The sequence below is a fragment of the Rhineura floridana genome, chromosome 6 (assembly GCF_030035675.1).
Source record: "Rhineura floridana isolate rRhiFlo1 chromosome 6, rRhiFlo1.hap2, whole genome shotgun sequence".
Classification (NCBI taxonomy): domain Eukaryota; kingdom Metazoa; phylum Chordata; class Lepidosauria; order Squamata; family Rhineuridae; genus Rhineura; species Rhineura floridana.
This window is the reverse complement of record NC_084485.1, coordinates 126,188,529-126,216,281: the sequence shown is the minus strand read 5'-3', so window position 1 is coordinate 126,216,281 and position 27,753 is coordinate 126,188,529. Positions and strand designations below refer to the sequence as shown.

General features: G+C 40.3%; 1 protein-coding gene across 4 annotated transcripts in view; it reads left to right on the top strand.

Annotated features, from left to right (window-relative positions):
- Window positions 1-3,122: 3,122 nt before the first annotated feature.
- TLCD4 (TLC domain containing 4) overlaps window positions 3,123-27,753 on the top strand; it is a 36,391-nt gene continuing 11,760 nt past the window's right edge. Inside the window, exons 1-6 of one of the 4 annotated variants that reach the window (XM_061633729.1) lie at window positions 3,123-3,319; window positions 3,912-3,972; window positions 14,332-14,497; window positions 16,879-16,968; window positions 19,793-19,851; window positions 21,736-21,830. In XM_061633729.1, coding sequence (XP_061489713.1) covers window positions 14,340-14,497; window positions 16,879-16,968; window positions 19,793-19,851; window positions 21,736-21,830 — 402 coding nt within the window. In that variant the 5' untranslated portion in view covers window positions 3,123-3,319; window positions 3,912-3,972; window positions 14,332-14,339. Of the gene's footprint in view, window positions 3,481-3,500; window positions 3,788-3,911; window positions 3,973-14,331; window positions 14,498-16,336; window positions 16,399-16,878; window positions 16,969-19,792; window positions 19,852-21,735; window positions 21,831-27,753 lie in introns of those variants that run through there. The other 3 variants (XM_061633728.1, XM_061633730.1, XM_061633731.1) reach the window with 3 other exon arrangements.

Here is a 27,753-nt window from a genome sequence, read left to right as displayed (position 1 = left end):
GTCACTGATTCATAGGGTCGCCATAAGTCATAATCGACTTGAAGGCATGTAACAACAACAAGACCTTTTGGCAACATTTGATCATCATGAACTGTTGGTGAGAAATGAAAGGTTCACGTAGCAGTTGCTGGAGCGACTCTACATTTTCATGACTTTCCATTCTCACAGAGTGGTGGTGACCATTTCTTGTCATGTCCTTCAGACCTTCTTTAATCAACAAGTCTTACTTGGTTTCATTTTACCCCCTTTTCAGTGTTTGTTTGCAGCTACAATGTGTGTGAATCTAGCCATTAAGGTTGCAATCCTATACTTAACTCCTAGATAAGTGAACTTACTTTGGAGTTAGACATTGTGCTGCAAATCTGTGGTCCTATTAGAATCTCCCCCTCTCAGCTATCTGCCATTTTATAAGTTTGTTATCTTTAAAACTGCCAAAACAATTACTCCAGTCAATATTCTTTACACATCCCTGGAATCCCCAACATAATACCCACAGGCAGCCTACTTGGTGCCTGTTGAAGCTCCTTCTCCTCCCAATTTTTAATTTGTTCTATAATTTTACAAAAAACCCATTTCTTTTACCTTAAGTGGTGATGGGCTGTGTGGAAAATTCAGTAGAGGCCTCTAGACACCCCACCCTCCTTGCCCCAGAATGCTGTCTCTCAGTAAAGGAAAAGAGGGTGGGGTGGTTGGAGGCTAGTACCTAGTTTGCCAGGATTTTATTTTATTATTATTATATTTATAGCCTGCCCTTCATCAGTAGGTCCCAGGGTAGATTACAGAAATTTAAATTTAAAATAGCGTATTCAGAACGATTAAAACACATTATATTTAACATATTTATGTTGCTACTTGGTAAGTTTGGAGGAGCAACTTGAGAGGAGTGTTTGGGGGAGAGTTGTCTCTTTTTTTGGTGTATTGCCTTTTGTGGGGGTGTATGTGGTTTTTGCCTTTTGGGGGTGTTTTGCCTGTTTCTTTGGGGAGGGCTACCTTGTAATTTGGTGCTGGAGCTCAAATCCAACCTCTGTCTTGTCCTCAATTTTTGGTAAGTTCCTCGTGACAAGCAGGCCCCCTCAGCAGCCATTTTATAACTAGGCAGCCTCCCCATGACAGCCATTTTATGGTGGTGCCCATGACAGTATCTCAGATTTCCAAATGTACTACTAGATTCAGAAATGTTGGGGACTTGTTTTAGATCACTAGTCTTAAGCCTTTTTAGACCTAGGACTCACTTTGATGCTAAATATGCATTTTGGGACCCACTTGATTCCGTTGTATGTGACCTACTTTGGGTCAGCCTTCCAACCTATCAGCTGATGACCAGTGCCTTAGTTTAGGGATGGGAACTCGTGGCCCTTCAGATGTTATTGAACTAAACTACCAACATCTCTGACCACTGACCATGCTGGCTGTGGATAATAGGAGGGTCATAGTTTTCCCATTCCTGCCTTAGATGCTGGTTTGTCACACACATACCTCCAATGCTACTTTGATCTGAGATATTACTTCTTCCAGAGTATCGCAACAGTGCATATTACAAGTTCCCACAACTCTTTAAAACTGTTACAGGCATACCCAGCTTAACGTTGCTTCACTTAACGTCGCCTCGCTATAACATACATGCTCCATACGCCACCATACCCCACTTAACATACGCGTGCTTCGCAATTACGGACATTTAATGGCATGATGCCAAACCCTGGTCTCCCAGGTCACAGTCCAACACTGACCTGGGGGAGGGGGAGCGGATTGGGTGGGTGGGTACTGGGCAGAAGGGAAGCCCCTTTCCTTTATTTATTTATTTGATTTATATCCCACCCTTCCTCCCAGCAGTAGCCCAGGGCGGCAAACAGAAACGATAAAAACACTTTAAAACATCATAAAAAGACCTTAAAATATATTAAAACAAAACAATGTTAAAAAAAAATTTTTTTAAGCTTTAAAAACATATATATATTTTAAAAAGGGTTCAAAACATTATTAAAGAAAACATATTAAAAGCAATTCTAACACAGACTGGGATAGGTCTCAACTTAACAGGCTTGTTAAAAGAGGAAAAGTCCTCAAAAGGAGCCAAAAGGCTAGCAGAGAGCAAAAGGAAAACATTGTGAACAGTATCAGTGCTTTTCAGCGTTTTCCCCACCTTTTTATTCTACAGCAGGCACATGTAGCCTCCCACCCAAATTTAAACCAAAGCTGTCCCTGGCCACATCCACACCAGGCCTTTATTTCACTTTGGACAGTCATGGCTTCTCTCAAAGAATCCTGGGAAGTGTAGTTAGTGAAGGGTGCTGCAAGTTGCTAGGAGACGCCTTGTTCCCCTCACAGACCTTCAATCTGAGTGGCTGACTGTTAAACCAGTCTGGCCACTGAAGCTCTGTCAGTGGAATAGGAGTCTCCTCTCAGCACCCTTCACAAACTACACTTCCCAGGATTCTCTGAGGGAAGCCATGACTGTCTCAAGTGAAATAAAGTCTGGTGTGGCCCCGATTAGCCAAGCCCAGCAACTGTGAGGCTTTTAGAACACTGACAGTTGGTTCTTACTGAGCATGCCCCGAGTTATCATAGACTTCCAGCCAAAATTTCTTAAATTAATTAAAAATCAGCCAGACATTAACTTTTAAACTGCAGAAGATGAAGGTCAGAGTATGGGGCAAGGTCAGTATTAGGATTACAGGTACTCTGTGAACATGGCTGATTTTTAACGAATTTCAACATTCTGAGAACTCAGAGAAAAATGTCCAGAAGGGCTCTGAGGTTTTTTTCTCTCTTTTTAGACTTTGAACTCTCGATTCTCTCTGACTGTTTTGTGTATCGCTATGAAGATTTAACGGGGTTGTTAAGCAAGCGTTTCTGAGTTCAGTACTATACGTTTTGTAAGGTTTTGTTTTGAGATGAGCTTATGGGAAGCATCAGAATGGCATGGGAGGTATTTTCGATTTAACATTGCGGAATGTGAAAAATCCACGCTGGCTGTATAATAAAACATCTAAACGGGAGGGCATTGTTCCGATTCTATAGCAAATCCCCGCCTCGTGCCCCATCTCCAAAGAGGGCGCCTTTCTTTCCGGCCTTTTTCTTAACCCCACAATGCCCTTTGTGGGAGGGAGGTAGCTATCTTCGTCGTCCCACATTACAACCGTGCACAGCTGGCCAGCGTGGCGGATTTGTTGGCTTTTCATCAACGGCGTTCAATGGGCGGCCAGGAGGCGGTGGTTAATTTAGGGCTTAGCTGCCGGCTTTCCCTTCACATCCAGGAGGCGGTGAAGACGGCGACGCGGTCCCTTTAAGGCCGAGGATGGCGTAACGCGATCCCGCAGTGAGTGCCTGTCAAGGCTGCCGCAGTAGCAGCAGCAAACAGCAGCAGTAGTTTCCACCGAAGAAGCACCCTGTGTGGGCGTGAGGGGGGCTCTCCCCGCCGCTGGGACCCGCGAGGAAAGATGGGAGGGCCAGGCAAGCGGTCGCTGTAAGCCCTCTCAGGTGAGCGTCCGCGTGTGAGGAAGGAGAGGGCGGGCAGCGGCCGAATCCTTCAGTGAGGGCTTCCCTCCGGAAGGGAAGACTGGAAATCTGGGACAGTCTGACACCTAGTAATATCGAGGAAAGGAGAATGTGTAGGCCCTTCGGCTGTATGTCAGGTTTGGAGGGGATGCTCCTTCTTCCTGACATACAGCCAGACCTCGTATGGTGTGCGATGAGGGACTGGCTAACCTAGGCGAAGGTGAGCGATAAACAGCCGCGGGAAGAGCATAAAACAGGGAGCGTGTTGGTTCCTGGACTCGCTGGGCAGGTGAGGTTGTGTGTTGGCTCATAAACCTGCACCCGGAAACCGTGGCTTTGTGGGTGGGGTGGGTGAAATGTTAAAAACTAGAAAGCTGGTTGCTTCAAGCCTCTTCTCTCCTCCCTCCCCACAGACTGTCACTACGGGGAGGAGTTCTTGTAATTTCCAACTGCTGAATGTACAGGATGGATAAGGTGAGCGGTTACCCCTCTTGGTGTGGGGGATACGAGTTCTGGAGAGTGGGAGGTATGCAACTGTTCCTCCCCAGGTCCCTGGGTTTTCTCTGTTTTCTCTTCCCAATACCATCCTGTCTGGTGTAAACAACTTGTTCTGGGAACTGAAAATGGGGTGGTGGTAGTGCTGTATCTTCTGCAGGTGGGCTAGAAATCTGGTTAAGTAAAGTACAAATAAGGACAGGAGAGCCCGCTCCAAGTACCAACAATAAGTTGAGTGTCACTGTAGCTTCAGCTTTTATCCACCTAGATCACAGGGTAGTAGCTATGCTGCTGTTTCCCTGCTGTAAAACTGGCTCATCTGCTTTGAAATGATGCACCAAAGATTCACTCCAGGGTTTCACAAAGTGCTTTTGGAGTTGAGGAATTTAAGTGCCTCACAGTTAATTACTGTAAGGAAAAACTCTTTCAGGCATTCCAGGTGGTATTGGATGATACTGCTTTCCAATCTGGTTTCTGACCTGGTTTTGGGACACTGGTGGATGATACCAGGGAATGGAACAGGGAACAGGATGGAGGGCATACAACACTTTTCCTGGATCTCTCAGTAGCCTTGGATTCGACTGACGATGGGCTTCCTTATGGATTGACTATCGTTTCCTTCTAGCCAAAATGAGACTGAGGGCATTGTGTCAAAGTGGCTCCAGCCTTTTTTGGAAAGGCAAACTCAGAAGGTGGTACTGAGAGATTCCTGTTCCAGCCCACAGTCATTGGCCTTTTGGGTGCCTCGGGCTTCTATCTTGTTTCCCATGCATTTTAGCATCTATATCAGATGGGGAATCTGCAGCCTTTCAAATGGTCTGGGATTCCAGTTCCCATCCGCCCCAGCGAGCATGGCCAGTGGTCAGGGATGATGAAAGTTGCAGTCCAACAACATCCAGATGGCCACAGGTACCCCATCCCTGATCTACATGAAGGTGTAGGCAGAAGTCTTCAAAGGTCTTGGCTAAAGTTTATTTATTACATTTATATTTTGTCTTTCTTCCAAAGAGCTCAAGCAGTGTACATGGTTCTCCACCATTCATATTTTATCATTGTAATGTGAAGTAAGTTTGGCTGAGAGATTGGGACTGGTCTGAGGTCACTCAGTGAGCTTCATGGCTGAAGAGGGATTTTCACCTTGATATCTCTAGTCCTAGTCTAGTATTCTAACTACTATACTATACTCTTTCCTTCCCACTGGTGAGGCTCAAACTACAATCTCCTACTTCCCAAACTTGTGCTCAATTGAGTGAGCCACTGGAGGCTCCTGTGTCATCAATATGACATGCAGCTTTTCCTCTCATGTTTGCTTCCTAGTTCCAGGGAAGCTGTGGAAGTCTTGAATGGTGTCTGGAGGCAATTTTGGGATGAATTAAGGCAAAGAAAGTGAGGCTTAAATTGGACAAAACAGAAGTCCTGTGGGTGGGAAAATAGATCTGAATGAAGGTGTGCAACTGTTGTTGGATTGGGTTGCACTCCTCTTGATGGACCAGGTGTGAAGTTTGAACGTTCTTCTGAATTAGAAGCTATCTTTGGAGGCACAGGTGGTAGCCGAGGCAAGGAGCAACTCTTTTCAGCTTCAGCATATTTCCAAGTGCCACCCCTATGTGAAGAAAGCAGACGTTGCCACAGACATTCATGTCCTGATTACATCCAGATTAGACTACTGTAACATGCTGTACATGGGGCTGCCTTTGGAAGTTCTAGCAGGCATGGAATGAAGCTGTCAGGTTGGTGTGACAAGTGATCAGAGCACATAACACCAGCTGCACTGGCTCTGAGTACAATTCTAAGCCCAATTTAAAATGCTGGCCATTGTCTTTTAAAGTCCGAAACAGCTTGGGATCAGGTTATTTGAAGGACCACCTACATCAGCCCTTAAGATTGACCATGGAAGACTGCTCATGGATCTGCCAGCAAGGTCTATCTGTTTGGCAGGCACAAGGGACTGGGCCTTGTAGCCCCCTCATTATGGAACTTTCATGCAGACTACAGGGTGATTTGCCTTCCAGGTTATACAATGGTTGTGGATGTCACCTGTGGTCTAAATAGTTTGGTAGATAGTGCTGGAGAGGAGTTAATTGTTGTGGTGCATGTTGGGACCAATCACATGGGGAAATACAGTTGGGAGATCCTGGAAGCAAAAGTCAGGTTGCTAGTAGGATGCTTAAAGCCAGGAACTCCAAGGTAGCTTTCTCTGAAATGTTACTGGTTCCACACGCAGGGCCAGCTAGACAGGCACAGCTTTGTAGTTTCAAAGCGTGGATGACACAATGGTGTCAAGAGGAGTAGTTTGGATTTGTTAGGCACTGGGGAACATTTTGGAACAAGCAGGGCCTGTATGAAAGGGATAGGATCCTCTTGAACTGGGATGGAACCAGACTGCTGGCACTTAAAATCACAAAGGTGGCAGAGCAGCTTTTAAACTGATTTTTATTTATTTATTATTTGATTTATATCCTGCCCTTCCTCTCAGCAGGAGCCCAGGGTGGCAAGCCAACAGGAGCTGAGGAGGGTCCGGTTCAGAACAAATCTCCCCCTGGGATAAAGATGGAAAAAATGATAACTTAAATGGGGTAGGCCTAGAACTAGGCATTGTGAGTGCATGGGCACAGGATAGCAATCTAAGGCAAACATACCACATGCCAAACCAAAAGTGCCAAACACACTTGAAGAGAGACACTTTATAAAAGTGTGTATACGCTAATGCTAGAAGCCTCCAAGCCAAGAATGGAGAACTGGAGTGCTTAGTCTTAGGTGTTACCATTGATATATTGAGCATAACGGAAATGTGATGGAATGGAGAAAACCAGTGGGACATGGTTATCCCTGGATATACTGGAAGGACAGGAAAGGACATATTGGAGATGGTGTTGTTCTGTATGTGAAAGAGGGCATTGAATTCAGCAAGCTAGAACCCGCAAAAGAGGCAGACTCCTTCACAGAATCATTGTCGGTGGTGATACCGGGCCTCAAGAATAATTTAGTACTGGGGACGTTCTCTCATCGTCACCCTGATCAAAATAGGGAGATCTTGAGATGAAACATGAAACTGATGAAGCATCCAAACTAGGAAATGTTGTAGTAATGGGTGACTTCAACTACCCTGATATAGACTAGCAACATATGTGTTGCAGTCAAGATAAAGAAGTAAAATTTCAAGAAACCCTAAATGACGGTGCCCTAGAACAGTTGGCTATGGAACCGACCATAGGGGCGGCGACCCTGGACCCTAGCACCCAGGACCGGTGTGAGATGTAAGTGTTGCTGAACTGATTGGGAGCAGTGACCTAGGGAAATTAAATTAAACATACACATGAACTTACAAGATCTGAACAGGGTGGTTTATAACAGATGCTATTGGAGGTCACTGATTCATAGGTTTGCCATAAGTTGTAACGACTTGAACGCATATAACAACAACAAATAAGTGGCCAATTACCAAGAAAATCCAACATGGTCACATTTGACGTCAAAAGAGGAAACTTCCCAAAAATGAGGGGATTGGTAAAAATAAAGCTGAATGCCAGAATCAAAAGGCTCAAATTACTCCAAAATGCTTGGGAGTTTCCCCCAACACAATTATTAGACGCTCAGCTGGAATGTATGCTGCAGATCAGGAAAAGTACCACCAGGACCAAGAGGATGCCAGCGTGGTTAAGAAGCAGAGTCAAAGAAGCTATTGAAAGCAAAAAAGCATCCATCAAAAAATAGAAATCTTGTCTGAATGAGGAAAATAAAAAGGAACACAAACTCTAGCTTAAAAAATGAGAAGACAATAAGCGATGCTAAAACTATTTGCTAAAAACATGAAAACCAAATCTCTTTGAAGCTGAATTTAAAAAACCACTCAAGCAGCTCCTGTCAAATTTTACAATAAAAATGGGCAGGGTTTGACTAGCGTTGTGTGCCCATTTTCAGAAGAGAGAGGTGGAGATGCACTGGAACCAGCAGCACAATGAGTGTGTTTCTATCCGGAGGAACTGAAGCAAATAATGGTGACGAAAGAAACTGGCGGTGGCGGGGCAGGGAGGGTGCTCTTGTGCTCAGGTCCTGCTTGTGGGCTTCCCACGGGCATCTGGTTGGTCACTCTGAGAACAGGATGCTGGACTAGATGGGCCACTGCCCTGATCCCGCAGGCTTTTCTTATGTTCTTCCACAGGAAGTGTGTCTGGCTCCTCTATTAATTCCTGTTAAATAGACTCTAAAAACCTGGTTGTTTACACCCACGTTTAACTGATTGAATAATGCACTAGTAATTTTAACCTTTACTATTTTATTGCTGGTTTTTAAATTGTTTTTATGCGATTATTGCTATGAGATTGATTTTTAAATGTTTCGTGATTGTTATTTTCTGAACTGCCTTGAGAGGATGGTGTAGTCCTCAAAGGCAGCATTACAATGTTTTAAATATTGCTGAATGTAATATAGCAAACCTGTGGAATTATTAGTGTTAGGGTCAATCAAACCATACTACTACTATTGTAGCCTATTGAGCTTTCTGTGTGATGCCTGTTAATGTAGTATTGTCTTCATGTTCCAATATTTGGAGTTAGAAAATATTTTCTATCATTGTTGGCATAATTTAAATGTTGCCTTGTTGCTTTCTGTAGTTATTCTGTATGGCTCTTTGAAGTGAATATCTTAGTAATTTTATATTTTGTTTAAGTCAAGAAAGTAAAACTTCTATTTCTGTTTCTGAACTAATATTATTCTCTTTTGTGCTCTTCATATGCAAAAGCGCAGTACAGCTATCTATAAATATATTTGGCAGCATTATCCTATACATGGTTATTCAGAAATAAATCCTACTGGGTTCAATGGGGCTTGCACTCAGGTAAGTGTGCATAGGATTGCAGCTTGTGTATTTAATGCTTTTGTACTTTAAGATTTAAAATACATATGAAGTCCTTGAGGAATTATGTTTTTAATCCACAGTGCATATAGAATTTCCCATCATTAAGACATCTTGGGGAACCTGAAACATTAAACAGGTGCCAGGAAATAATGTAAACCAGATGAAAGCAGGAGCATCTGATTGTAGGGCATAAAATGTCTTTTGAATATAGACAAATTTAGATTGGAGTTATTGGGACGACTGTTTTATACTGAACTTTTTTGTATGGTTTAAAATTATGTTTGGAGAGGAGATGATGTTGCAAAGAAATAATCTTTGGGTAGGTTTGTTTTTTTCTTTGAAACTTTCCCATTTGGTAGGGTATTTAACAAGACAGAGTGCCATGGGATTTCTTCCTTGTCCTTTGACTTTTTCACTTTTGTAATTTTATCCACCTCATATGCGGATATGCTTCTCTTTGTGCTATTGGCCAGTCTGCTGTTATGTCTCTGCTTTGGTAATAGCTCCTTTGATTGCCATTTTCTTAAATGCTGTGGTCTACAAGTAATTTAGAAGAGGATGGCCATGGATGATTTCTGTATAAACATCTGGAGTGATAACCTTTCCCATCCACTTCCTAATAATTATGCCGAGGCCTTACTAATTGTTGAATTAGTACACTAGTACACACTGTCCAAAATCAGATTTATAGAATCTCTATATAGAGTTATTTCTGTTTTGAAGATGTGTGACAGTTCCTTATTGTAAGACCCATTACTTGGGTCACATTGATGTGCATACAGAAATGTTCAGAAAGGCAGCTGTTTTAAAAAAATATTATTAGCAAGGTTTGGCCAATCCTTAGCCATTTGGGTTGGAATTGGAATATTATATGTATGTTTCAGATTGCCCTCGGTTTCTGTGTCATTTTACAGCCTAATCCTACCCATCTTTACTCAGAAGTAAACCTCACTAATGTCACTGGGATCTTTTTGAAAGTATGTGCAGTCTTTTGTAAGTCTAAGCCCCACCAAGTTCAATTGGACTTACTCTCAGATAAGTATATATAGGATTGCAGCCTAAATATTCATAGGATGGCAGTCAAGCAATTCAGTCCTGAGCACAGGGGAGCCACAAATTTTGCCTAGCTGTGGCAAACAGTCAAAACGTGCATACTGAAGATCCTGGCCCTTAAGAATATGTACTGTAAAGGTATTAAGACTATACTGTCAATACTTACAAATGGTACATGTCAAATGTTATTGGTGTGGTGTGGCTTGATAAAATGAAAAAACTGGTAGGTCCCATTTGTTCAAACTAAAACAAAAACAGTGCACATTGGAGCACAGTAAAGATGTACAGGACACCAACATGGGAAACTGCCTGTACAGCATCATTTGCATTTCAGAGACCCAAATCAGAAGGGAAAGCTTGTACAGAAGGCTGCTTCTGTGCATAAATTTGACCTTCTCCTGTTCTGGATCAACAGGTAAACTCTTATGTTTGGGAGAATATCGGTAGCATTAAGAATTTTGCTACTGGTTATAGTTGAAGGTGCCATGACTTTATTTTTTATTAAATCCACTCTTAATCTTAAGAAGTAGACTGCATCAGCTCAGTGACAATTTTCAGCTGAATCTTGCCATTAGATGATGCAGTTTACGGTGAATTGTCATAATGGCGAATTGTCATAATGGCAAAAATAGAAATGCCTGAAAAGGGGTACTCCTAAAACAAAGTTGATAAGGGTATCTCCCCCTTCTCTGCTATGTTCCAAACTTTGTTTTATGGTTTTGAATTATGTACTTTGAAAGAATGCTAAATGTAATCAAATATCTTTGGGTTTTTGTTGGCTTTGCCTAGCAGATTAAATCAATGCATCTTGAAGAAATATTATCTCATTTGTCAACACCCTCTGGAAATTGTTTCTTAATAAGGTCTGTAAATTGCACCCTACAGAATTTCATTTGATTTTCTATCGAAATTAGAAATTGTCTACAGGGTTTTAATCTAGTCTCAGGGGCTATGGCTAATTAAAACAACACTGAGTTGCTAGGATATACTAAGATTGTATATTAAATATATTTAATGTAAAGCACAGACACTTCTTCCAGCTTATAGAGTCTGTTTTTATAGGTGTAAATTTGGTTTTAAGTGCTTTTAATCTACACCAGGGATTTTCAAAGTGTTCTGGGGAACCCTGGACTTTCCTAACAGCTTCCCAAGCTTCCCTGAGAAGATCAGTAGCTTCCCTGAAATATCATTTCTTCCCCATCACTATTGATATTCCCTTGCAATTCACAATAGCTGGAGAATGTTGAGTGTATCCTATGATGCACTTTTGGTTCATGCAGGACAACAGTTAGGCTCATGAGACCTAGTTGACATTCTGAAAAAACTGACACTGCATCCTGTAGAACAGCCTTCCTCAGCCTGGTGCCTTCTACAAGTTAACTCCTATCAGTCCTAGCCAGCATAACCAGTGGTTATGGATTGTAGGAACTGTATTTATTTTATGTATGTATTATTAAATTTATATCTTGCCCTTGCTCCCAAACGGAGCCCAGGGCAAACAACAAGTGATAAAACCCTTGAAATACATTTAAAAAATCTTACACAATTCCAGTACAGATGCACCCTAGGATAAAGATATCTACTTAAAGGCTTGTTGAAAGAGGATGGTCTTCAATAGGCACCAAAAAGGTTACAGAGATGACACTTGACTAATATTTAAGGGGAGGTAATTCCAAAGGATAGGTGCCACAACACTAAAGGTCAGCTTCCTGTGCTGTGCAGAATGGACTTCCTAATGAGGTCTGCAGAATGCAGTGACTGGGTATATAAGGTGTAAGATGATCTTTCAGGTATCCTTGTCCCAAGCTGTATAGGCTTCATACACCAAAACTATTTAATGTTTTGTTTTATTTTATGTTTGAATTCATTTTATCTTTTAGTTTCTCCCATTGTATGTTGTTCCATAGTCAGGCCAGAGCTTTGCTCATTATTGCAAAAATTGAGAAAGACTTTGTGTATGTAGTAAGGGGCCTCTAAATTAGGCTACATATTTAAAAATTGGCGAAGCTTGGCAATTTTGGGGTAAAGAACTTCTTAATAGCATATTTTTTTCTACATTGTTAACACTTTCGAATGTTAGAGCTGCTATCTTGAGTTATGAGTCATCTGATTTTTGAGCATTTCATTTGTTAAAATTGTCATTGGAGACCCTTCTCCAGGCATGCTTGCTGTCAGGTAGATGACAGCTAGTGAAAGAGCCTGTTCCATGACAGTATTCTGATTCCAGGAAGGTTGCACGGCATCTAGGTTCATGATCTTTAGGCACTGGACTAAAATGTCTTTATTTGCCCAGGGTTTTAGTGTGGAATCTAATACTACTATTACTGTGTTTTATCTGTGAGTTTTATTGCTTGGCTGCTGATATTATTGTTTTGCGGTATTGAGGTTATTTTTATAGATTTTTTAATATAGATTTTAATTCTTGATATTATAAGGTGGGAATTTTTCAAATAAAAAAATAAACCATTGAAGTCTGAAACAGGCAAGTCAATCCTACGGTCCATATAAGGTTGTTACCCTTTGCTGGAACTTATAGTGGTGTAAGTAGTTGGGATCCCCAGCAGCAACATCAAAAAATACAAGAAGAGCAGTAGAGAAAGAGGCATTATAGCAATGATGACAACCCCTTGTAACACTGTCTCCACCTTCCATTTACAAGTAGAGTTCTTCACCAAAGCCATGCCTCATGTTTATTTTCAAGGCATAGCTGAGGAAGTGGGATCATGCTTCTCGGGCCTCGTCTCTGCACATCTTCCTTAATAAGACAGAACTCACGCACCTGATTTAGGGAGCTGCAATAGAACAATATATCTCATTTCTCTTCATTTTGCTCCATGTGCCTTGGCTCTTATCTTGCAAAGAAAAACAAGTTACAAGTGTTAGGTGGTCCCCAATAAAAGTAGCTGTGCTTCCTAGTGCCTTCACCACTGCATGGTGGGAGAACCTTGTATTTTCCTTGTCCAACAATATGGGAACAGAGTGATGTAGCCACATGCTGTAGGTCTTGGTTTGTGAGCTGAGTTTCTATCCTGGGATTTATGTTCCTGGCAAAATGTGGTGATTGGCTGCTGAGTAGCCTTGGGGGATTGGCTTGAATTCTCATTATAGGTATGTATTTTGCTGCTGTTACTTTGGACATCCATATGACAGCATCTTACTAAAGACACTGTTTCTACCTCCATTTTCTATTTGTACCATCCACAGTAAGGGCTCAGTGCCAGCTGCAAACATGGTGTTTTCTATTCACACTGAGCAGAAGGATCGATCACGCAGTTTGCTAATGACCATGCCCTCTAATTTAACATTTCCACTCCCTCTGGTTACTTGGCAACCAAGCATGCTCAGTTTGTTCTACCAATTAGTTTCATTTTTAAAAACAACAACCAGAAGTGCGATTATTTGTATTTTCGCTGGTACGGTACAGCTGAAATACAAATCTTTGTGTGAGCAGTGTTATGCTTTTGTACACAAGTTAGAGGAAAGAAAAATAACCATTTGCAGCAACATAAAAAAGGCTTGCAGAATGGGAGAGAGCAGCCGGAAGTTGTTTGTCAGCCCACAGGAAATAAAAGAAGGGAGGAGGGAGTGGGCGTGGAGAGGAGAACGATTGACACACCCACCTAAAAGCATCAGAACAAAGTGTTTGCAAGTACTAGAGATACAGCGTGAAGATGTTTTTTCCTTCCCTTTTCGTATTATCAGAGTATTAGATTAGTATGGATTTACAGGGGGGGAAATTGTGATAGCTTTTGTTTGCCAGTAACTGCATGTGAACCATGCGAATTAAAAGGGGATGTGAATAACACCAAACACACACTAATTCACTGTGTAGATGAGCTCCTTATATCAGCACTGTGGAGGCTGGACCTAGATTGAGGGAAGGATATAGTTCTGACTAAGCTGGCCATTCTTCCACTACATTCCTTTTCCTCCCTTATGCTATCACAGTTGTAACTGTGTAGCACTTAACACGGACTTAAAGTTATGTTGCATAATGATACCACTGCACCATTATAACTATGACTTTTGAGTTATCCTGATGTGGAGGATTTAGTTAAAATTTTATCCTTGTCCAGCTGATGCAACGTGAGGAGTCAGAACCAATCTATTTAGGGTACTTCCAGATACATGCTAGAATTGTTTCTTGAACTGTTTTGTGACTGCAATCCAAAAACAATGGACTGTGTGACAAACATGTATGCAATAAAACGTGTGTTAGTACTGCCCATCACCTGGATGGACACCTCCAACTGCATGCATGCATTCTTGCTTCTCTTCCCCCCTCCCAGCTATGGCGATTTGAGAATTGTTACCTCTCTGCATTTTATATTGTTTGTTTCTAAAATCAGCATTGTTGTTTTTTTGCATATACTTTCATTGTCAATCCATGTCTGAACTGAAGAACCCTTTTTTTCCACCCTTAATAGGCTGAAGAATGATGGCTGCATTCAATAAACTCAATTTGGGTGTTGCCGTTAGCAGTTTTGCTATATCTCAACTTCTCTTCCATGTGCTAAGTTCTTGGATTTCTGCACGTGTAACTTCTGGTTTTAGTAATCTTGATCAAAAGAAGAAGATTGAATGGAATTCAAGGTAAAGTTTCTAAACAATGGTGCACGATTATAAATACATTACAGTGTATTTAAAACTTTGCGATAATTAAATTGTGTTTCCAGGTGTACTTGCCAAAAGAGCATACTTCCAAAAGCCCATTGATCTTATTTCCAAATATTTTTTATAGAATTAGTGTAAAAAGACTTTCTTTTCTTTACCCCAAAGTTGCCTTAGATGTTCTATGTTGAAAGGCAGAATATAAAACTGACATAGTAAATAAGTAACAAGAAATAAATTTGAAATTAAACTTAGATTAGATAGAGGTTAATATTAGGGAATCTTGGTTCCCATTTTTGAAGGTGTCTTTAACTTTGTTTACATGAGTTGCAGGAAAATACCCTGTTATTTAGAAGTGCCACCTTTTTTACTGGCCCTGCTCCTGTGCTATTAACAACAGGCTGATGCCTGTAAACTAATGTAAGCTTTTCCCATTTCTTCAGCTCCATGCCAGAAAACTTCATCTGCTGAGCATCTGTTGTTAAAGGCACAAGAACAGGGCAAAGAGGAAGCAGTGTTATCTTGTCCTAAACAAACTGACATCTATTGAGAGAAGTCAAAAACTCCATTTCATAGGAAGCTATTTTGAATTTAAAAGACTTATAAAAACATTGGATTATATTCTATTTGTTGATGTCGTCTTCCATAAATTAGACCACTTAGATGCAATATACTTTTGTTCTAAAATATGGAGAAATGCGCACCAACTGATCTGTGATATGCACCACATCTAACCTACATTTTTTCCTACTGCAGTAATCCATTTCATTTTGTTGCCTAATTGATATTTTGTACGACCCTTGTAGGAGAAATCCTTGATCTCATAAGAAAATATAGTACTGTCAGTGTGCATGGCACTTTACAGAGTATAAGAAGACCCTGCTCTGAAGAATTTCTAATTTGAAATTTGGCACAGGGAAAATGAACTGCTTAGCAATTTATAAATCAGTTACTGCTCTTAATGATTCATGTTGAAAGTATTGCATTTGGATGTGAGATTTGCTTGTAGTTCAAGGAAAAGGATTGCTCTATATTTCTAAGAGAATACACTGAGTTGAGTGCATCTTTCTCTGTTGGAATGGTGCCAAATGAATGGATATTGGGAGACTGTTATCTGCCATTAAAAAGTGGCATTACAATATGTAAAGTTTCTGATAAGCATTTCTTAACTGAAATGCTTAACTGAAATGCCAAAACCTGGTGGAAGATAAAATGCTGAACAAGCATTATCTCTTAAAATCCTATGAAACAGATGTGCTGTGAACTGACAAAAGCTGCATTCCCTCTCCCCCCCCGATAAATTCTTGTGTCCAACCAAGGCTTTTATAGATGAAGGTTCAATGTACTTAAAATTTCTGGCACCATTCCAAAGATCTGCTGGACTTCTGTATGCACAGGGCTCCTATATACAGAAGGGGTTCCTCACTGGATTTGGTTATAGGGGTTGTTTTGGGGATATGATCACAGAGCTGCTGTCAATGCCACCAATGACCTGAATGAAAAAGCACACACTAGAGCTTCGTTAATGTGTTAGAACTCCTTTATGTGCATGAACACACTGAATTAAGACAAATCTCTATCTTTCTCATGCTTCAGTGCCAGCTGTCATAGTTAAGACAAAACTTAAACACCATTAATTCATTCTTGTAAAGTTTCTGATACTTGACACGTTAAGTTGATGCAGTATCTGCAGAGTATACTTCAGTGAAACCCTATGAAGTTTGAATGTCAATGAATGCCCTATGAATGTCAATTGCTGGTTTAAGTGAACAGCGGATAATAGGGAATCCCCTTTTAATGTCATCCTGCTCTTGTTTGTAGGGTGGCCTTGTAGCTGAGCTCCCTCTTTGTCCACCAAGAAACCAGATAATGGCCTGCAATGAGTATGTTCTTTGAAACTTGTATCTGCCTAGCTTTTGTTAAATCAGTTCCCTGCATGCAGCACAAAATGGAAATGGACTACCTTCAAGTCGATTCCGACTTATGGTGAGACTGAATAGGGTTTTCATGGTAAGCAGTATTCAGAGGGGGTTTACCATTGCCTTCCTCTGAGGCTGAGAGGCAGTGACTGGCCCAAGGTCACCCAGTGAGCTTCATGACTGTGTGGGGATTCGAACTCTGGTGTCCCAGATTGTAGTCCAACACCTTAACCACTACACCACACTGGCTCTCATACTCCAAAATAATCTAGTATCATGGCACCAATTCGAACTATTGTTTCTTGGATATGATTTTGTAATATGTATTAACAGGATCTTCTGACAGAAGATTAAAGTGCAAATTTCTAGAAAAATATATTAGTTGCACTTCCCCATATTGTATAGCTGGTTCATTCCTAATTAGGTTGTTTTGCTTGTTTTTAGGACAGTATCAACATTCCATGCCTTGGTGGTTGGATTATTTTGTTTGTATATTTTATTATATGATGAAGCTGTTAATGGCGACCGTGTTTGGTAAGATACATACTTGCTCATAAATCTCCCTACACACACACACACTTTTCCTTGCTCCACTTCATTGCTCTTTGTTCTGCTAGTCAAATTATCTCCAAGGTTGATTTAACGCATAAGAAATTTACCTCTACTATTGTACAAAACTTCTAAAGCATTCTTAGAAGCCTTTATATTTGTGTGGAATACAGTGTGGAGAAGGACTCTTGAGGTTCTGAATTCTCAAGATGCATACTGAAGCTGCCTTTACGGTGATAAAAATCTTTAAGCATCCTAATTGATACAACCACTATCTCCTGTCTAAATAAATGCTTAAACTAGTTACCATTGTGAGGTACCACAAATAAAATGTGTGGATGGGAACCTATTACAGCATTGAGATGATCAATACAATGTGTACTTTTTCTCTAAAAGTAGTTGATGCAGGTAGGTGAAGCACAACATGCTTTGCTGATGAAGCAACACCTGAAATTATAGAACCCTTTTACAGAATCCATGTGAGGCTACCTTGCTCCCCATAAAGTTTTGTCAAGATGACATGAAGCCTTGCAAAATGAAGGTGGTCTCTTTAGAAAATGAATGTCATTAGTTCTCTTCAGAGTTTTCCCTAAATATATATAAAAAATAGCAAAAGAAAAATGTGACTAGTTGCTGTTGAGCAACTCACTTGGTTTTATGCATTGTGTTCGGTTTACCTGCTCTTAATTCCCCCTGGGGAGTGTTACAGTCATGAAGGGTTAGATTTTTCTACAAGTGGGGAAAAAAAATACTAATCTGGCTTTTTAATATTGAGAAAGAAACTGACATAAATTTACTGAATGGGACTGTTAAATGCCTGTTTATTCAGTGAGAGAGATATCTTCCTTTGGAAGAATGGGGGGGCATTATTCTTACGAGCTTCAAAAATAGCTTTAACCTGCAGTGAGCTGTGATTCAGTCAGCATTAGGTGAAATACAGAGATGGTGTGAAGGCCATATTTCCTCTTTCAGCATGATGTTCTTGTCTAATGCAGAAAAAAGTGTGCCTGATTTTTTCTCTTCCCCTGCTAAGTTTTTAAGACTGGCTAATAAAATGCAGGATTCTACTTCAAGGGCTCAAGACTGTAATTGGGGAACTTCTCATTAATGGTGAAGTTTCAAGTTTTTGTCTGTTGTTTTGAGGCATGAAATAGAGAAAGAAGTAACTGAGAAGACTGGAACAAATTTTATTTCCTTAAAAGGGTTGATTTGTTTATTTATTGTATTTGTATACCGCCCCATAGCCGCAGCTCTCTGGGCTGTTTGCAGTAACTAAAAACATTAAAAACAAATATACAAATTTAAAACACATCTTTTAAAAACAATTTAAAACACAATTTAAAAAATTTAAAACAATTTAAAAACACATGCCAAAATGCCTGGGAGATTGATTTAATTGATTTAACTTAGACATTACAACAAAGTTATGCACAGCTGTACAGATGTCTAGTCCGGGGTGGAGAACCTCAGGCCTGGGGGCTGAATGCAGCCCTTCAGGCATCTGTGTCTGGCCCTTGGGACTCCTCAGACCATGACCCTCACCAGCCTCCTCAGCTGTTTTTTGCCTGGCTGGAATGTGTTCTTAACTGTGATAATGCCTCTTGCTTGCCTGGGTGAAGGATGGAGAGATTTGTGGAAAGGGTATATGAGTAGAGACATATTTGCTGTTGTGCCAGTTCCAGTGCATCTCCACCTGTTTTCTGAAAACGGGCACATGATGCTAGTCAAACGCTGCCCCTTTTGTCCTCTAAAATCTAGTTGGATCGACTCCAGTGCGGGTTTTTAAAAATTCAGCTTCAGACAGATTTTGCAACTGATTGGTAGATCAACCTGTTCCCCTCCAGGTGTGGCCAAAGGAAATACTTTGCTGTAGGTTCAGACTGAGACGGTGATTGGCCCAATGCTTTGCTGTGGGTGGTCCTGAAAGACCTGAAGTCAGCAGTGGGGAAGGATGGTGTTTCCAGCCAAGGGCAGAGTTGCTTCAAAATGCAGCCAGAAAACCATTCTCGCTGCGTTTGCAGCAACCAGTGCATTCACAGTCTATTTAGAAACCTCTGACTTTTGTGAGCCTGGAATGTGGCTCTTACTGTCTACATTTGTTACTCCACCCATTTTAACTATGGTCCCATCCACCACTGCATGTGGCCCCCAGAAGGTTGCCCAAGTTGGAATATGACCCTTGGACTGAAAAAGGTTACTCATTTAGCCTAATCGATAAAGGTTAGGAAGCAGAGGACAATCTCCTGTTTCCTGCCCACAGAGAGACTATCTGCCACTACCAGCAGCAAAGATGGGGCAGAAAGACTGCCAAATTGGTTTGGCAGGTTGAACACACTGCCACCAGTTAAGAGTTAGAGTAGCATTTTGTTTGTCTACACCATTAAAACCTAGCAAAGCAGCAGAAACAGGAAAAAAATGTTGCAAGGAAAAAAGGCTAGTGAAATTTGACTTCTTTAATGGAGAGTTTCTCTAATAGTCCATACATGAAATTCCTAATAGTCTCTCTATTATTTATTTATCTATTTATTATTTGATTTATATCCTGCCCTTCCTCCCAGCAGGAGCCCAGGGCTCCTATTCAAGAGCTTCTATTTTGCCAGACTGTCATGTGCCAAAGTTACTTAAATAAGATGTTTCATATTCTCTACATCATCCAATAAACGTGAGAGAAGTAGAAACATGGGCTTGAGGGTGGACAGGGTGTTTATAAGGGGCAAATCTTCCGATATGCATTATCTAATAACGTACATATTTGTATGGTGTTATGTACATGCTATGACTTTTGCATCTTTTGTGACTTTGCGTATAGGGGTGATCCTTCTACAGTGCAACTAAATCTTGCTATTACTTCAGGCTACCTCATTTCAGGTAATGTATACAGTGGTGTTTCTATGGTTTATGGTAATTTGCATCATACAGAAAATAACTTCTACAAGAATAATATTTACCAAAATCTTAACCTTTAGGAATGTCAGTCTCTAGAAAGCAGAATTTACCTCTTACCTTTTGTATAAGGAGCTAAAAATCATGCCAGCAGGAAAATGTGATTACATGCTTATTGACAGAATTACAATGTAGTAAGCATATGCGTTGGTTCTGAAATTATTTTACCTCAGCTCTGGGCTTCAGCCTAGTTCCTCTGCCAGCTTCTAGTTCTTTAAGGCTGAATATAGTCAGTCATTCCTGTGAAGCAAGAAGAATTACCCTCCCCCAACTGCCTCACTTCAGTAGCCTTGATCTAGTACCAGTAATTTGATAACTGTAGAAATGCAAGGAGACGTGAAACCGATTAAACCAGATGGCAAGCATCTTCTGGTCTGTTCAGTTTTGCTCCTGTGAAAGTTGAACCTCTTTCCCTCCTCTCCATTTTTAAAGGGCTGCATAAATGTATATATGAATATATTTTTGTTCATGTTCTAAAACAAATGACAAAACAACAATTTTCAAAAGTGCAGCAGGCATTGTGGGGGGAGTTTTTCACTAACTGTGGGTGCTATCTAGGGATGACAGCACCATAAGAACAACCACATGAAATATCAAACAACTTTAAAATTGGTTTCATTATTTAAATCTGAGGTTAATATTAATGGGAAATAGCTGATATATGGTAAGATGCCACAATCTAAGCTTGGGGCAATAGTTCCTAATTTTGTGCTGGAATATGAATCCCTGATACCATGAAGAAAGGGTTGCTATCTGTTTTATAGCTGCTCTTTGCCAGTCTCACTTCCCTCATTGTCAGTAGTTTCAGTGGTGTGCCCTCTCTCTAGAGGTGCCACTGCAGTGTGGTGTGTGGACTTTGGTTTTTTAAATAAATTGCATTAAAGATACCCCCAATGGAACTGGCAAGTAGACAGTTATTATTTTATCATTATAAAAGTGCATAATTTGATTTGCACCAAGTTCTAGTGGCTCTGTTAATGGGTGCTTTCAGCTTTATTCTGTGAATGGAGAAAAACCCAGCATGTTCACTAAAAATGATGGGAACATATGAAGCATTTTCCTCAGAACAGAACAGAAATCCCCCATACACTTTATATTGCAAGTCCCCAGTTTCAGTGCTAACATATAATTTATTAAGGAAAAATATTTTTGGATCCCAGTTCTGCAACAAAATTCTTCAAATATTTGGTGCAAAAGTGATAAATGTGGACAGCTTATCTGATAATTGGCATGTGTGTGTTTGGAGGCAAAAGGGTGAGCAGAATAATGCTGTTTATATCTGGCCTTCTCAGGCTGGCCCTGTCTTCCCCCCCCACCCCGCCACAATGTATTCCTGAAGTAGAGGACTAGCTTTTGAGTCAGCACATGGCAGCAACAGGGAGACCATGGAAAAGATTTGGCAGGCCAAGGACCTTACATGGCTTATCCATGCAGAAAGATTTTCATATAGTCCAGATCTCAGCATTGCTGTGCCAGTATATAGTTACTTAGGATTAAGTGCACCTACACTGTGCCACCATGCTGTGACCTGGCACTGACTGGTGGTGTAGGGGCATTACAGTTGCATTGCAGACAGATATGCGAAACACCTTATTTATATTAGCCCTTTAAGTTTTCATTATGGGAATTATTATAGATCTTGCTGGTAGCAGAGATTAAAAGTGACAAAATAGTGCTTCTCTTAAATATTTGCATAATTTTATTTCAATTATCCCCCTCCCCCAAAAATTCTAGTAACATTAAAAGCTTTAAGATGAAATACGATTGCAGCAGTTTTCTGACCCTTCTGTTTTTTCTCCCCCATTTTAGATTTGTTGCTTATTATTTTCTACTGGAAGGCGATTGGGGATATATATTTTATAATTCACCATTTAGTAGCTCTGTATGCTTACTCCTTTGTACTGGTGAGTGCCATGTTAATTTTGTAATAGCATTATAAGTAACTGTATAGGATTAGTACTCTGAAAATTAATTATTCACTTATAGAGTGCCTGCCCCAGTCTGGTTAATGACAGAGGACAGGGAAGGAAATGGGACTGGGGTACAAAGTTGAAGAATATTCAGATATTTTGGTTATACATACTTAGTTATAGTAGGGTTCGTGGATATTGTGCCAATCTTAACAGAAACATCATTTTAAACAAATTTAAAACTTACACTTCATGTAGCATCTTAACTGTTCTTGTCCACAAATTGATTGACCCACTACCATTACGTATTGTTCTGTAATCATGACCAAACATTCTAAGCATTTGTAATGGAATCAAGTATTACTTCTTAGTAGCTAGTTTGGAATTGAAGGGAAAATACAGTTTATTGGACATAACAAATATTATAGCACTTCAGTAATGAAATAATAACTTGTACCTAAACACTAATTTTGCTGAAGTGAAAAAATTGTGGTGGCATTTTTTGAAATTTTATATGCAGTTATTTCTAGCCCGATTTAATAAGTGGGAAAATTATTCAGAGCTTATCCTCTTTCAGTACTAAATCGTATTTTGACTGGTCAAACTATTGCTATTAGGGTGCAACTTGGTGTGAAGCAGGAAATCCATATTTAGGAACTTGTATTTGAAAAAAACTGAATAGCCATGACAGTGGAGGGAAATTGGATCAGGATCACAGCACTGCGTGTGTATGTAAACCACCACCCCCGCTTTTGCAGAATTGCATGTGTATGCGCGCGCACACACACACACACACACACGTGAGTGCACACATACCATGGGGCAAATAGCTTTGGGAGACAAAATTTTAATAATGGGTACCTACAGATTAAATAACAGCTTGTGGATTGGGATGATTTTAATTCAAAAATGAGGTGGGACAAGGGTTTACTGTCTTTCAACACCATGGTCCTGATCCAATTCTGGGGGAAGAATTGACTGCTGCAGTTGCTATTGTCCTTTGAAATATTGTAATACTGATTCTCCAGGAGCCTGCACAGTCATGCTAAGCCATGGTTTGGCTTAGAATCACATCCAAACCAAGCCAATTTGTTTATATGTCTGGATAGACTTGCTGAAGCAAAAGTATTTAACAGGTGTGTAAAACAGCAGAACAAGGGTACTTGCCTAATGTTAATAGGCAGGCCATTCCGGAGCACAGGTGCTGCTGTTCTGAAAGTTTGAATCAGTCCTCATAGATGAAGGCGTGAACATCTTATGGTACTAGCAAGAGTGTACGTTTGTATATCAGAACAGTTGAGTAGGCACAAGGGGGCAAGTTGATCCCTCAAGTAAACTGGTCACAGGTTGTTAAAGCCTTTATATATTCATAGCTAGTGCTTTTTTTAAAAAAAATGAGATGCCTGTATTCATATCTTGATAAAAATGCTGTGGTTACCAGCACAAAATGGCTGCCATGGGCAGCAAAAAAGGTGGCCATACTAGGGATGGGGGAGAATATCCGCTAAATCAGACCTGGCACCAGATCCCAGTTGAATTCTATAGTTCGCCATCCTTTCAGACCAGCACCTTTTCTTGCTGCTGGCTGTGGCTGTAATCAGCAAGAATTTATTTTGAACTTTCCCCCCTATTTTATGTTAATGCTGGCAAAAAACCAAGTGGACCACTCTGATTCACGTAAGCTAAGTAAATTGGCAGCCAGTGCAAATCTTTGAGCAGAGGTGTAATATGCTGGTGGGATCTCATTCCTTTCAGCAATTGTGCTACAGCATTTCCCCAGTTTCCTGTCTCTCAAGTGGCAGCAAGGGCTTCAGGGAACCACTTGTTGGGGTTGGCTCCTCTTTTGTGCAGATGCCAGTTCAGGGAGTGTTTGAAAGAGTCACTTATGCGGTTCAGACTTGGAAGTTCTACTTTGCTATTTGTGTACATATGTTTTCAGCCCTATTTGTAGCTAACTGTACTTTGCCTCTGAATTTGAAGTGATAGACATAAGAACCTAATTATATCATTGTTGTTATGTACCTTCAAGTCGACTACGACTTATGGGGACCCTATGAATCAGTGACCTCCAATAGCATCTGTCGTGAACCACCCTGTTCAGATCTTGTAAGTTCAGGTCTGTGGCTTCCTTTATGGAATCAATCCATCTCTTTTTTGGCCTTCCTCTTTTTCTACTCCCTTCTGTTTTTCCCAACATTATTGTCTTTTCTAGGGAATCATGTCTTCTCATGATGTGTCCAAAGTATGATAACCTCAGTTTCATCATTCTAGCTTTTAGTGATAGTTCTGGTTTAATCTGTTCTAACACACAATTTGTCTTTTTCACAGACCATGATATGTGCAAAGTTCTCCTCCAACACCACATTTCAAATGAGTTGATTTTTCTCTTATCTGCTTTTTTCACTGTCCAACTTTCACATCCATACATAGAGATCGGGAACACCATGGTCTGAATGATCCTGACTTTAGTGTTTAATGATACATTTTTGCATTTGAGGACCTTTCCTAGCTCTCTCATAGCGTCCCTCCCTAGTCCTAACCTTCTTCTGATTTCTTGACTATTGTCTCCACTTTGGTTAATGACTGTGCCAAGGTATTGATAATCCCTGACAAGTTCAATGTCCTCATTGTCAACTTTAAAGTTACATAAATCTTCTGTTGTCATTACTTTAGTCTTTTTGACGCTCAGCTGTAGTCCTGCTTTTGTGCTTTCATCTTTAATTTTCATCAGCATTCGTTTCAAATCATTACTGGTTTCTGCTAGTAGTATGGTATCATCTGCATATCTTAAATCATTGATATTTCTCCCTCCAATTTTCACACCTCCTTCATCTTGGTCCAATTCCACTTTCCATATGATATGTTCTGCGTACAGATTAAATAAATAGGGTGATAAAATACACACCTGTCTCACACCCTTTCCGATGGGGAACCCATCGGTTTCTCCCTATCCTGTCCTTATAGTAGCCTCCTGTCCAGAGTATAGGTTGCACATCAAGACAATCAGATGCTGTGGCACCCCCATTTCTTTTAAAGCATTCCATAGTTTTTCATGATCTACACAGTCAAAAGCTTTGCTGTGATCTATAAAGCACAGGGTGATTTTCTTCTAAAATTTCTTGGTTCTTTCCATCATCCACAGTATGTTTGCGATATGATCTCTGGTGCCTCTTCCCTTTCTAAATCCAGCTTGGACGTCTGGCATTTCTTGCTCCATATATGGCAAGAGCCTTTGTTGTAGAATCTTGAGCATTACTTTACTTGCATGGAATATTAAGGCAATAGTTCAATAATGACTGCATCCCTGGGATCGCCTTTCTTTGGAATTGGTATGTATATGGAATGCTTCCAGTCTGTGGGACATTATTTATGTTTTCCATATTTGTTGATAGATTTTTGTCAAAGTTTGGACAGATTCAGTCTCAGTAGCTTGTAGCAACTCTATTAGTATGCCATCTGTTCCTGGTGATTTGTTTCTTCCAAGTATTTTAAGAGCAGCTTTCACCTCGCATTGTAAAATTTCTGGTTCTTCATCATATGATTCCTCCATGAATGAATCTGTTATCCTGTCATCTCTTTTATAGAGTTCTTCAACGTATTGCTTCCATCTTCCTTTTATTTCATCTCAGTCAGTTAGTGTGTTTCCCTGTTGATTATTCAACATCCCTATTCTTGGTTTAAATTTCCCTTTAATTTCTCTAATCTTTTGGAATAGGGCTCTTGTTCCTTCCTTTTTGTTGTCCTCTTCTATTTCTATACAATAACTATTGTAATAGTTATTTTTCTTTTCGTACTAGTCGCTGTATTGTTGCATTTAGGGTTCTAGCCGTGTTTCTGTCTCCTTTTGCTTTCCTTCTCCCTTTAACCATTTTAAGCGTTTCTTCAGTCATCCATTGAGGTTTTTCTCTCTCTTTAACTAGAGTTATTGTCTTTTTGCATTCTTCCCTGATAATGTCTCTGACTTCACTCCATAGTTCTTCTGGTTCTTGTCAACTAATTTTAAAGCCCCAAATCTGTTCCTTATTTGATCTTTATATTCTTCTGGGATGTTATTTAAATTGTATTTTGGCATTATGATTGCTTTGTTGTTCTTCTTTAGCTTTACTCTGATTTTCAATATTACCAGTTCATGATCTGTACCACAGTCTGCTTCTGGTCTTGTTTTTGCAGAAAGTATGGAACTTCTCCATCTTCTGCTACCAGTTATATAATCATTTTGATTCCTACATTGACCATTCGGTGATGTCCACGTGTACAGTCGTCTTTTCGGTTGCTCAAAAAATGTGTTTTCAAGAAACAAAAAATTATTGGCTTCACAGAATTCGATAAGTCTTTCTCCTGCTTCATTTCTATCTCCTAAGCCCCATTTCCCCACAATTCCTAGTTCTTCTCTGTTCCCTACGTTTGCATTCCAGTCCCCCATGATTATCAGCACATCTTGTTTTGGTGTGTGATCAATTTCTTCCTGTACTTCTGCGTAAAATCTCTCCAATTCCTCTTCTTCTGCGTTTGCTGCTGGAGCATAGACTTGGATGATGGTTATGTTCATAGGTTTCCCGTTTAATCTCATTGATATAACTTGCTCAGACCTTGCGTTGTAGCTCCTAATTGCTTTTGCTACATCACTTCTCACTATTAAAGCAACCCCATTTCTTCTTAATTTCTCATTTCCTGCATAAAATATTTTGTAGTTGCCTGATTGAAAATGTTCCATTCCTGTCCATTTTAATTCACTCACACGAAGTATTGCAATGTTGGTACGTTCCATTTCTTGCTTGACAATTTCTAGCTTTCCTTGGTTCCTGCTTCTCACATTCCGTGTTCCTATTGTGTACATCATAAAACTCCAGACTCTCCTTTCACATCTGTGTGCATCAGCCTCTGGGCTTCCTTTTGGCTTTGACCCAGTTGCGTCATTAGTCACAGTGCTACTTGTCCTTGTCCTTTGTTCTTCCCCAGTAGCTCGGTGAGTGCCATCTGACCCGGGGGTCTCATCTTCCAGCACTATCTCATGTTGCATTTCGCCTTCCTCTGAGTTTGGATGCATCTTAGTCTGGTGTCTCAGCTTTGACCATTCCACCTTGGGTGCCCCTACTAGGAGTCTAGCCTCTTGGTCTAGACTCCTGACGGCATTGCTCTTAGCTTCTTCAGCACTCTCAAACCCCCTCACCATGTTAAGGTGTGCATCCTAGAGGGCAAATTATATCATAGCAAGAAGAAATCTCTGTGTGTGTGATGTTGTGTCCATCTCCCCCATGAGTCTTTTGTCATTTATGCAACTACGTTCACACACAGCAGACTAAGAGTTTACCAGTACTTAGTAGTGGTGCTGCCTTTTTTGCTAAACTTCTTATCACCAGCCACATTCAATCTTATTTGGGATTATGTGCTGACAACATATAAATATATAAGCAACTGGAATGTTTGTAAACATTTCATAAGAACTTAGCAGCAGAGTCATTGGCAAAGGAGGGCTTATCTCCATTAACTGAAGCCAGAGCTCTTCCAACCAAAGCTATAGATATTTCAGATAATGAAACTTGTGAATTAGTTCTTGTTTCTTTTGTGTGTATCTAATTTTGTAAGTAAACTGGTAAAACTACATTTTTTTTGCAAATCTGTGTGTTCTGTGCTATAATTTGATACCTTATCCAAACTCTCCCCAGCAATTTCAAGCACCCTAAAATATCATCAATCTGGCTTTTACTTCACAAGTAGGTATAATTCGGTAGAAAAGCCAGAAAGCTGTTAGCAATGTCCTCTTATGACAAATGAAGGATTGATTTTAAACCTTCCCTTTGCTCTTGACAGCTGATGCTCTTCTATGGCAACAACCTCCTTGAACAGGAATGGGATGGAAAAGAGTGTTTTAAATTATACATCGGTCCATGTCTGTCTTTGTTCTGTATTTTTTGTA